We start from the raw sequence: 13,397 nt of genomic DNA, 5'->3' as shown, positions 1-13,397 counted from the left end.
AATTTGGCTGGAGTGGACACGTTAATTTCTTTTCGTGCTGATAAACACGGTGGTGGTTTTCGCTATGAGGCTTTGGAATGGCGTAAGAAATTTACAAAACCAAATGGTATCAATCTTCCAGCTAAGTGCACGTTTGTTTACTGCCCAGTTGAAAACAAACTGATTCTGAAGAAGGTTGTCAAGTAGTTCCTTTCAAACTTTTTAAACAATATAACTAAAATTTGGGTTTCTTCTAGTTTTGTTGGTTGGCTGGTCTCTAAATTTCATTTTGCATCTTCATCCTATAAGGTGTTTTGAATGTATTAACATATCTTGATGTAGACCTTTCTATACTTCTAAATGGGATCAAACTTACTTTATAATGAATGCGTTATATATTTAATGTTTAATTTATAATATTTATATCTTGCCAATGGAAATATGATTTACAATATATTTACCAACGTGTGATTTTAAGATTGTTACATCAACAAACACATTAATTTAACAAGTTAAAATATTTCTAACAATTTACACATGAGTTACAACAATAATGTTATATTCTGCAATGAAAGACAAATTAAACGTATCATTTGTCCAACATAAAATGAAAATACTTTAAAAACAGTACAAATTGATGGATAGGTTTATACCTTTCGGGTTTCAATGAAGTATTTAAAAAATAAGTAAATCTATACGATAATTATATACATATAGATAAGAAACATATGATTAATAATTACTATGAGTAAATTAAAAAATGAAAAATTAATAAACAAATTTAAAAATTATAAAATACTACAACTAATAGCTAAAAATCTCGTACAATAGATAAAGTTTTATTAAAGTCATTAAAATACAAATTTACATGAAATACATTTCAAAGGTGAGTGAACACTTCTTTATAAACAACATTGGTTGTTGTATTAGTAGGTTTCCCATCCTTATCAATAATTAATATCTTCACCCCTTGTCTTGATTTAACTCTAGATAATGCCACATATAACTGGCCATGTGTGAAAACTGGTTCTTTTAAATAAAGACCAACCTTAGACAAAGACTGGCCTTGACTCTTGTTGATTGTTATCGCAAAACACACAGCAACAGGAAATTGTCGTCTTTGAAAAGCAAAAGGTATTTTTTTGTCGGATGGAATCATGCTAATTCTTGGAATGAACGTTCTAGTTCCAACATTAGCACCTGATATAATTTCACCTTCCATAACCCTCTTTCCAAGATATGTAACTTTTAACCTTGTACCATTACATAATCCATTCTGTTGGTCAATGTTCCTAAGAAGCATAATAGGAACACCAACTTTTAGAACCAGACGATGATTTGGTAAACCAGATATCTTTAAACCATTCAAAACATCAGGTGAATACAACTCTTGTTGGAAGGAATCAATACCTTTTTCAGTTTCACATATAGTATCAGAACTTAGGTACTCTACTGGTTCACCAGGAAACAACTCTAACAATCGATCATTTATTTCATGAACGACCTCATTTTTCGGAGTCAGAATGGCTCTTTCAGAAAAATAATCTAGATCCATATATCTTTCTAAAACCGACGGATACACAAATCGAATTAAACTTTCAATGGGATCGGAAGAATCTGTAATTAGTATATCAGAAGGTATTTCTACAATTGCAACGCCATCGTTGTCACCTCCAACTTTACCTTCCCCAATATCAAGAAGCCATTTGGCAAATTTCTCAGTCTCCACCATTGTGGATTGTGAAGCACCGATAGTCAACCTCATGTTTTTTGTTAAGGTGAGTAATTTACAGTGTGACCATATGTAAGATGAACTCAAGGAAGCATTAACAATTTCTTGCCTACTTCCGTTTGGAATAACAGGAAGAATTTGCCTAAAATCACCACCAAACACAATTACTTTACCTCCAAATAAAACATCCGACTGAGAATTGCTTTTGTCAACCAAAACATCTTTAAAGGTTCGGTCTAAAGCTTCGAACGCATGCCTATGTACCATGGGTGCTTCATCCCATATAATTAGCCTAGTATGCTTAAGCAAGTAGGCTACATCACCATCAGCCCTTATGTGACACATCGAACTCTCGTCTAAATTTATGGGAATGTGAAATCTAGAATGTGCCGTTCTACCTCTTGACATTAGCAAAGAAGCAATACCACTCGAAGCAACATTTAGAACGATCTGTTCTCTAGACCTAACGGATAAAGCTAAAGTCTTCCAGAGAAATGTCTTACCTGTTCCACCATATCCATATACAAAAAATACACCTCCTTTTCCATCTTCAACTGCTTTCATAATTTGAGTATAAATGGACATTTGTTCGTCAGTCAATGAAGATATAAGAGTATGTAGCTCACTCTGAAGCTGCGGAATATCAAAAGATAATTCTTCGTCAACCAAACGATTGTTTCCAACAGCAAAGGAATCGTAATCAGGATAAGGAATTGTCGGCCATCGTGTCAAAGAGGAACCATTTCGAATCAGGTACTTTTCAATTTCAACCAATGTCTGATTCTTCAACCTCTCATCTGACATTACAAGTTCTGTAAAGATAAAAAAATAAAATAAGGATTAAGATTGTCAATAAAATTTATCTGAATAATGTTATGGGTAATATATTGAAAAGAAACCTTTGTTTTTTGTTGATCTTCTTCTATTGTATAATATGTCATCGCCCAATAATTTCCATGTTTGTTCAAATACATATTCAGGTCTTGACAATGTGTTTGACAACAACAAAGTAACAAAAAGTGCACGAGTATAACGACCATCACCCGCAAAATTTGCTTCCTTAATTGCTTCAATGTACTCCATGTCATCATCTAACAAACCCATAGCATAACACGCGTCCCTGAAAGTTGGAAACACCTGACCATCAACAGTTCTAATATCTTCAAACGATTTGGGTCCTTTGACTTTGTTTAGGAGAATTCTAAGAAAATACGGTTCACCCACAGCAGGGGAAACAGAATGAATCCGTCCGATCTGTAACAGCTTTCTTTTACGTGGTTTCCATACTCTATCTGTTAACTTCCAACAGAATTTAGTAGGAAACTCAACATAGGTAAGTTTCCATGCATTTTCATCGTTTCTGTTCATCTCAACCCACTTTAGAAAAATCGAAGAAGAAACTGATGGCTTATCCAAAACTTCTTGTATATCGTCCTCGGCACCAAATACAACATTTTGTTGACCTTCAAGATGAAAAGGAAGTCTCATAACTGGAGGAAACCTAAAGTGAACCTCATTTGCAAATATCCTCCAAGAAGCTTCACAGGCTGAAACGTACCTACAATCATAATACGCTTTGATCTCATCCTTTGTTGTTTGTTCATTTTCTGTACCGTCTCGGTTTGACACTACAAGGGAAGCTCTATCTGCGCCTTTATTAATGTACTTGAACAAATATTTAATAGAACCAGCTTGATTGCACCATTCAACATTAATGTGAGCTTGGTATCTTTTCAAAAGAACCGGACTATAAGGAACAACACTTCTGTTGTCTAATTGAACGTTGGACTTTATAACAGTGTTTCCATTGTCTCTTCTTCTATATACAGGGAAACCGTCAGCATCAGTGGTGGTCTCAGGGTTGAATTTTTTGGGATAGTTTTTTGAACATCTACTATCAACCATACAAGGACAACTCGGATTTGCATTTCCACATGGACCATGAATCATGAAATCAGTCACAAGTGCATATAGGCTTGGATCTTCTCTCTTATCAGGTATCTCAGCAGAAATGAACTTGTCAAGATGATCAACGGACAAAATTTTGGATTCCGGTTTCAAAAAAATGCAAATGTGAGCATGAGGCAATCCACGTTTTTGAAACTCCACAGTATAAACGGCTACATTAAAAAATGATATTTAGTAAATGGTGAAAAATAAATTATAAATATTTATGGTATTATAAAAATATATAAAAAGTATAATTATACCTGCACTTAATTCTCCAAATACTTTTTTGTCCTTTAGATCCTTTGTAAGTGAATCGAGCTTTATTTTAAACAATCTACACAAAATGTCTGGCCTGTCTTCAGGCTTAATTGAAGTATTTCTCAAGTATCGTTTAATCTCTGGCCACTTCGGATTACATGTAACGGTAATAAAAAAATCGGGATATCCAAACCATTTACATATAGCCATAGCATCTAAATAGTTTTGTTGCATGTAGCGTGATCCGCCGGTAAAAGAAGATGGTAATAAAACACGTATACCAGTATTTGATAGATCATCTTTTCCTTCGTTTTTCAAGTTTTGAAGATTTGAATATGTTTCAGACCTAAGATGTTTCTGTTGAAAACGAATATAATTAAGCCTTTCACTCTCAATCATGGTATATGCATCTACCAAAAATTGTTGAAACAATCTCCGAGCTTTTAAAATTATAGAAAAGGCAGATGATCGATCTTGAATTCTATAAGCAAAGAATTCTCTCATTGTACACTTGGGTCGAATTTTCTTTAACGTACGTATACCATCCCTATGAGGAATGTCTATTCTATATCCATCATCACCATTAGGAAAAAGGATTGGATACTGAAGTGCTAGATATGATGGATGAAGTTCACTGATTCGTTGAAGACCTTCAGTATGAGACTCAACAACAATATCACGATGATCAATTATTTTATGTAGATCACCAACTATCAATGCAGCAACTTCTGAAGTTGAGGGCAAGTTGTAAGTACGACCGTCAAGATCTCTTTTGTAAATGAGACGAAGCTTGAAATTTTCATTAGGATTCTCATTGAAGTGGTTTCTTGCAATTCTATAACTTTTAACCAACTCATTATTATGATCCAGGAAGTCTTTTATAAACTTTATGAGCTGAATATCTAATTGCTTTAAATGAGAATCCGACTTATTTGTAGATTCACTGAAAAAATAGAAACGCATAAGGTAAATATGTGATAGTATGTAACATCAAAATATTGGTACATTGAAAATACTAAAATACTATAAACTATGGTGTAATATTACCTGAATAACCTTTTCCGATTTGAAACTTCATTATCAGTATCGTAAATATAAAGCTGGGAGAACTTTGGATCTTTACCAGGTGCAGGTACCAAACCACCTAATGTGTGGAAATTCTGTCCACTAATACGAAATACATATGGTGCCTTACCACTGTTGATACTCGAATCTACCTTTCCACCCATTGATGTGAAGGAGAACATAGAATTGTATCGTCGGATATTCTTTAAAAAGTACTTACTTTTTTCATTAGAATTTCCAAATAGATCCTTGTATACTGAAGTAGGTTCTTTCAAATCTGGAAGCTCCACTTTGCCATAACCACAACATAAACTATAAGTTAACTTACCCAATGTAATTCGACCTTTACCACCTTCGTCAGACCATAATAATGAATGACACATCTCGCATCTAAGGATTTGATTACCGTGATCCAAATAATCTGTAAACATAACATTCATTTTCAATTATGATTTTCATAAATTATTAAAAAAATATTATTTAACTTAAATCAAAGTAACATTGTTATTACCTGTGGATACACCTTTATAAGGGTCTTCAATGGAATGTAAATTTTCATTGTCGTCATCAGAAGTAAGATCTACCATTGGAATAGGTTCGATAATACGTTTCTTAGGTAAAACCTTTTGTTTACCAGATTTAAGCTTAGTCAACGTAGAAGAAGATCGAAGAATGTTGTTACTGTTTTGTGTAACAATGTTTGAAACAATAGAAAACTGAGAACTGCTAGGCGTATGGGTTGATTGGTTATTAAAAGTAATAGCACCTGTGAATGTCATAATTAAATGTTAGTATGTCAAAATTTTGATTGTAATGCAAATCTACTTCATACATATATATATAAATAATTGAGATGATATATTCTTTTAAAATATTATCAGATTACTTACCAGTTGTTATGCCACTTAAGGGTGTTGTCGTTGTTAAAGATGTAAAGTTACGCACTGTCTGAAAAGTATTAGATGACGAAGGAAGATTAGGATTATAATTTTCTTCGTCGGTTAACAGAGATTTGTTAACAATTTTAGAGGATCCTCTACCACTTGGTGCACTTCTTCTTTTATTTGACTTTGTTCGCCTATTATCAAGATAAATCTTCCGCATTTTTCTTCTATGAGCAGCAAGTAATGCTGAAATGTTCATTTTATTAATTTTTTAGGTTGAAACAAACAGTTTATATATAAAATAAAAAAAATCTATATTATAAACAAATTTCAATAAAAAAACGTTACATTAAAATATGACATACCATTTGAATTACAATATAAAGGGACTGAATCATCTGTAACTAAATAAATTAAAAAAATAGAATTTATCAGTATAATACAAAAAATATTAAAGCAAAAAAGCTATTTGAAGAATTCTACAATGTAAAATTTTACCATTAGTAATGTTCGACAATGGTGTCCTTCCAAGTGTACCTAAATAATTATAAAATAATAAAAGGGAATAAAAAAATATAATAAAAGAAACAAATTAATTTAACCGTTAACGTAAAAAATAATTGTAAGAACAAAACTTACTGTTAATTGATTGCGGAACTAATGTGATATCACTCAAAGGGGTATTTTCTAATCTTCTCTTATTTAACATCTCCTAAATTATATAATTGAAAAACATACAAATTATATAAATGAAAAATATACAATTTATATAATTGAAAAACATACATAAGAAATAATAAAAAAAAGTAATCATCAAATAGCCGTTTATTTACTAACCCATCAATCAATAACTACTCCCCATAAAAAATTTCATCATTACAATATACACATCATTTCTCTTACACAACTAAAACACAAACAACCATCTTCTTCATCATCTAGGGCTTACAAAAATCAGAATTTCTAAATTGGAAGATAATCAAAGGGATTGCACCATACCTTCTCGGACGATTTTAAACAAAAAGGTATGATCCTTATCATCGATATACTACTCATTCACTACTATTTGAGTAATAATAATGTGTGAAATGTATAAGTAACTTTAATTCGAATGAAGTTAGAACAGAGTTACATTATGAAATCATATATCAGTAGTATTTAAAGATTGCATGTTTTGATTATCATTGATTTAGTGGGTTGCTATAAATTTTAAACTATCTGACTAAGAATAGGATTACTTACATGTTTAAATAACATTGACTCTGTAATAAGTTATTAATTTTGAAAAAAATTAGATAATTCCATATGAGATTAACACAAAAAATACAATTAGGGATCGGATAACTTAATAGGAATATAATTAGCTTTATAACTCAGTACTGTTTAATTATTAAATGTTCATAATATTGTCAAGAATGATTTTTAGTCAGAAAATGATACTTGTTTTGGAATATTTGTCTTTTATATGTTCTACCTGTTTTAAAATATATTTATAATTGAAAATCAAAACATCAAAATTAAGAAAAAATTAAAATATATGAGTACATTGCAGTTTAAAAGATGGTATCATCATTTGTTCAACTGATGGAAGAACCTAAAGATCTATCATTGGTATGTGTACTTTCATCTCTAAATTGATGGATCTAAACATCGTATGTAATATGTAATATTGACATAAGCCTATTTTTTATTGTTTCATGTAACTGTTAACCCAGCTGGTACCTGTTCAATTTGTGATCAAAAAATGGGGAAAAGATTGGCAACACATGAACATAGAGGTTCATCATCAAGACGGTAGACATTGGACTGTAAGACTTAGACACATGAATAATCTACCAGTGTTAACAGATGGTTGGAGGGCTGTTGTTAACAGTCTTAATTTGTTAAAAAACACTTGGCTGCTGTTTAGAAGCTTGGGGGATAAAGAGTTGGAGGTTTATCCTTTCGTAAAGAATGTGTGTGATGAATCATTCATAACAATGAACAACTTAGCAAAGTTGGGTCTTACGGTAAGCATACTATTTAATAATTAATAGTTATTCAAACTTTATAAGATAATTGAATTGAAATTTGATTGTTAATAGTAATACTTATATACTTACATTAATAACTTGCAGGTAATTCCAAGTGAGTTTGTTACCATGTTTTTCAAAAATCACGAGGTAAACGACATTTACCAAGTATATGCAGCTGGTAAGTACTGGGATGTGATGGCATCCAAGATTCATGTTACATATGCTTTTACGGACGGATGGCCGAAACTGTGTGAGAGGTTGGAAATTATGGAGGGTGACACAATGATCTTTGAGAAGATTGATAATTTTGTGTTTCAATTGAGGGTATTCAGGAAAGGAATTGAAGTTGAATTGGGGTTTCACGAAAAGTCCGAAGATACTGATTTTTGTGAAATCATATCTAAAAGAACATTCCAAGAAAGTGTTTGCTATGTAAGTATTTTTTTCTTACAAACAACATATATCACATAATTCAGGTTGGTTATATTTCTGCTTATTTTTTTCCAGCAGAAGTTTGGTGAATCTGAAAGTGAACGGGAGACAAGTGGAGATTTAGTGATGAATGAGGTACTGGATTATAATTTACTCAAAGTATATAATAAAATGTTGATTAATGAAATAATATACTACTGTTGCATTAGTTTCGAATAAAAATGAAATTGAACATTCATTAATTATGAAGATAACATCTTTGGAAATGAAAATTAACAGATTTTGAGTAGGAGACAAGGAATTCTAGATTGTGAGCAAGTTACATCACCTAAAAGTAATGATTCTAGCTTTGAGGTTAACGTCAAAGATGAGGTAATAAAGATTTGGTATACATAATCACAGCTTTTGCAAATGGTTAAAACCGTTAATTATTTATAATTTTGATCCCTACCATTGTATATTTAATAGATTTACGAAAAATACTATTGTTTTGTAAAGGTGATTGAATCAACATCAAAAAAAGGAAAGGAGGTTGACAAGACTCCGGAAGTGGTGACACCAAAAGTTGGAAACTATCGCCGATCATCTCACAAAGAGAGGTAAAGTTTATTTTAATCACATGTATTATAACACTTTTCATTTATTGTTGAATAACATCTTTCACAATAATAAAATGCATATCATTCATAAATATAATTATATTCACAGAGAGTAAACTACAAAGAGAAGGTATCAAAAATTGGAAAAGAAAAGAAAAGGAAGCTTGGTAGTGGAATTCAATCAAAGGCTGAAGTTGATACTGAAAATTATGAGTTTACTCGAAAAGGAGAAAACAGATTGGTATGGAAATTTGAAATATAATGTTTAAGATAATGTAAGTAGTTAATAAGGTAAGTTATAACAATAACATGTAACATATTTTTTGTAGCGTCTTCCTGTTGAGGTTGCAAGGAGATCTGGTCTTACAGAAGAACTTCATGCATTAAAGATTCAGACTTTGGATGGAAAAATCATGTGTAATGAAGTGGAAACAGAATCAAATGGTGGCAAACCGCGTTACAAAATGGTGAAGTGGGATAAATTTATGTGTGCAAACAGTTTGAAGAATGGTGACATGCTACACTTCAACTTTGTTACGTCTACACAGGTGCTCGAGTTAAAAAGTGTGGATCGAAAATAGAACAATATGTGAAAGGATGGTAGTAGTGTTATATTTTGTTGGCTTATGGATTGTGAATGATAAGGGTTTTGGGGGGGTAACCATATAATTGGTTATGAAGACAATGGTTTTAGTTTTTTGGCTACATGATTATGTAACATGTAGATGTAAATTGAAACTATTATCCGTTAGCTCTACTATATATAAGTATATAAATGAATGTTAATCATCTTGTTGACGTGTTGCATCAAACTAACAAAAACGTTGATTTTAGAAAAACAACATGTAATAAACAATTGTATATTCGTTTATCAAATAAGATAATAAGAGTGGTAAACATACCTGACGGATAATAATAAGCAGAAGGATTTAGTTTCAAAGTAAATTATTCCAGACAATGAAACGGTAAACGGATGCAAACTTACTTGTTGGAAAGAATGACAAGCAAAAAACACAGATCTAAAAATGAACTGGAAAATGCAACTAAAACATTGAATAAAGAAAATGATTGATGACAAAAAGTTATACACACTACTTCCTTCATTTATAGAAAGTCGATAGATAAATTAGGCAAATTGTTGCTAAATTCTAGCACAAAATATAAGTACATAATTAGTTGATACTAATTCTGATTGCGTAAGTTTGTAATGAAAGTTATTTGTGATCCCAAAAATTATTCAGATCTTATGATTATATAATAAATAATTATATTTGTTAAAATATTTTAATAAATATACATAACTCGAATAAACCCGAAATATATAATATTAAGAACCATAATAAGGTTTTCCATTAAACCATAAACATATTATTTTAACAATGGAAAATTGCTAATTGTCATTATGGTATACTTGATATATAGTACGTTCACCATTTTCAATAATCACCATCTCCTCTATAACGTTTACGTTCTCTTCACTTGCATGTTGATCATGAAGTCCATACAGTTCAATGAGTTTACGCGGCCACAACTCCATCAAAACAGACGAAGAAATGAACAAACCTTGGTCTTGGAGCATTTCCTAAAAACAAAAATAAGTCAAACATGTGAGTTTATTGAATAATGAACATTGGTAAAATAAGCCATAATTAGAGTTGTAAACACTAAAACTCAATAACCATCACAAGATAATCTTCAACATAGCAACCACGTTTAAAAGCAAATTCACGTGATGATAAACCATCAAGCTGTCACACCCCCAAAATCCACCCGCGGATTACACCCGCTTTGAGGGCGTGACTGACCAGGATCCAGCCACCAATTATACTAAGCATTGGTTAATATTAAAGTAATACTCACTAACCATGAGATTAGTAAATATCAAGTTCAGAGTTTAAAACTTAAATAGCGGAAGCAGAAGTAAAATAGTTTAACAAAGTTCATAGTTCATGATAATTAAGCCCAACACACGGGTTTTGACAAACACTACACATTCCCAAGCAGCCGCTCCTCAGTCACTGGTTACCTGCAAGGCATGCAGTAAGGGGTCAACAATAATGCTGAGTGAGTTCACTAGTTGTCCAGTTTTAATTACCAAAAACTTGTTTCACCAGTTAATTTATCCGTTTATACATGCCATGGGGAGCTACCCCAAAAGTTAGCGGCTAAACTGTTTTTCCAATACCGAACACTAGGTAACCGTTTGCGTTTCCGCAGGATGCCCCGATGTCAATGTTCTATCATCATTGACGGATGCCTGGGTACATTAGTTCACGACCGATCCCATACCATGGCACGGTGTGAGGCTGGTAAGACCTAAATAGCGCTATCAACTAATAACCCGTTCGCCTGGCCCCGGCGACTAATCGGTATTATGCAGTAGGGACTTGAGTGATAGAGTTGCGTTTAGTGTCGTTTGGTTGCATTCCGTATAAACAGTAATTAACTAAAAGGTTTCCCAATACAAGGGAAGGAAAAGTAAGTTTGTTCCCAGTAACTAGGGAAGGAATGTAAATGGTATCCCCTTTACAAGGGGATAGGGTTGTTTTAGTCTCGTGTCCCAAACCACCGGGACGCATGCTTTTAAGTTGTGAACTCACCTTGGGTTGCTCGGTAGATATTTTACCCGGTCAAGTATGTTGGTCACCACGTCCTAACATGGTTACCAAATATGGGTCAAGTCGGGTACAAGTAAACACATAGTGAACACGTATGGCAATACATATAGCAAACACGTATAACATGCGAGTACACAAACAGTTGGGTTATTGGGTCAGCCCTAACATATAATCAGCAGTGACAAACATGCAGCCCAGTCAACAGTAAGCCCAACAGTCAAAAGCCCAATAACAACAAAGTAGTCCAGTCGAGACAAGGGTGGTTGCGACTCGCAACCGAGGTTACGACTCGCAACTGAGGTCTCGGCTCATCACGTTTTGGTTACGACTCGCAACCAGAGGTTCCGACTCGCAACCGGCGGTTCCGACTTGACAGCAGTGATCACGACTCGCAACCGGATTCGACTCGTGCTGATTGCGACTCGCAACTGGGAGATCTCGACAAGACTTGATGTGGTCTCGAGTAGCAACCAAAGGTTGCGACTCGCAACCGTGATTACGTGCTCAGCAAACCTTCTAGAATCTGCAATGTACTGACCAATAGAATTGCATTTTTGTGTGAGTTTGTACTATCCAATAAGAATCCTTAAACATGTTTTCTTGTCTGTTTTGTGCACAATTTGGATCAAACTTAGCATATTCAAAATATTTCAAGGACATTCATACTTGTTCTTACCATATTCAAACACATTCAAGAAATTTCTTAAGAACAATCAATCCCCATTTATCAACAAGCCAACCCCGAGATCACCCTCCAACCTACTCGTAGCATCATCCGGTTAACCAAAACTATTCAACATGAACCCGCATCTACAACCATCATCATATATAACATGCAAACAATTCAATCCTAAAAGAATCATAAGTACCCATTTTATCTAGCATTCCGAAATAAAAGCATGTTAGCCGGTTATCCATTTCACACATTTTGATTCACACAAAACATGGCAAACAATCATCATCCATACACAAGAATCATAGTAACACATAATATATTCATCCTAGTGACATTATTAACACATGAACATCAAGAAGAGAGCTCAAACCACTAACCGGTTAACTCGAGGTGTAAGAAAGGGGGTGTTCGGGTGAAGATTGATCCGGCCGATCCTCCTTGTCGTTTGTCTACTTGATCCGAGAGAGGAAGAGGGAGAAGGAGGTGGTTTTGGTTGCTAGAGTTCTTGGGTCTTTAGGGTTTTAGTGAGGAAGAAGGAGTGAGTGAGAGAGAGAGTGTTGTAAAAATGGTTAAGGGAGGGGAGGGTTGGTTTATATAATGCCACGAGTGGGCTTAGGGGTTTCCGGGTTGGGTTTCTCGGTCACAAGGCCCAAACCGGCCTAACAGTTGCTGTTCACTCGACGGGTTTGGTTGTGGTTTCGGCTTACTAATATAACACACGCATATATATATCTATATACGCGTATACATACATACACATAACATGAACAACAATAGATCAAATTTTTCATTCAAAAACACATATACACGTAAGTTACATCAAAAGGTTTTCCGGGAAAATCCGAAGTGTCACATTATCCCCAAGTTTTAAGAACTTTCGTCCCGAAAGTTAAGGCAGCCACTGTCAAGCTAGCGTAAGTGAAAGCGTTTCAACGGGGTGTCACATCATCCCCCCGTTAGTTTGGAATTTCGTCCCGAAATTCGGCTGTAGCTTCAGTGCTGGGGTTTTCGTTTGGGAACAGCTGGGGATACTTGTGCTTCATCTGGTCTTCCCGCTCCCAGGTATACTCTGGGCCACGTCGCGAGTTCCAACGGACTCGTACAAGAGGTATCTGGCTACGTTTGAGGATTTTGATCTCTCGATCCGTGATCTCAATCGGTTCCTCAGTAAAGTGTAGCTGTTCATCAA

At 33.8% G+C, this 13,397-nt stretch overlaps 1 protein-coding gene across 1 annotated transcript; it reads right to left on the bottom strand.

Moving 5' to 3' along the window:
* Positions 1 to 859: 859 nt before the first annotated feature.
* On the bottom strand, positions 860 to 6,127 carry LOC110911225. Its single transcript, XM_022155826.1, has 6 exons — positions 5,875 to 6,127; positions 5,496 to 5,750; positions 4,967 to 5,405; positions 3,922 to 4,862; positions 2,611 to 3,831; positions 860 to 2,523 (listed from the first exon to the last, which is right to left on the bottom strand). Exons 1-6 carry the CDS (start codon positions 6,125 to 6,127, stop codon positions 860 to 862), a joined length of 4,773 nt encoding a protein of 1,590 aa, XP_022011518.1.
* Positions 6,128 to 13,397: the final 7,270 nt, after the last annotated feature.

Source organism: Helianthus annuus, chromosome 12 (genome assembly GCF_002127325.2).
Source record: "Helianthus annuus cultivar XRQ/B chromosome 12, HanXRQr2.0-SUNRISE, whole genome shotgun sequence".
NCBI lineage: Eukaryota > Viridiplantae > Streptophyta > Magnoliopsida > Asterales > Asteraceae > Helianthus > Helianthus annuus.
The sequence above is the reverse complement of the archived record's forward strand: the minus strand, read 5'-3'. Positions and strand labels throughout refer to the sequence as shown.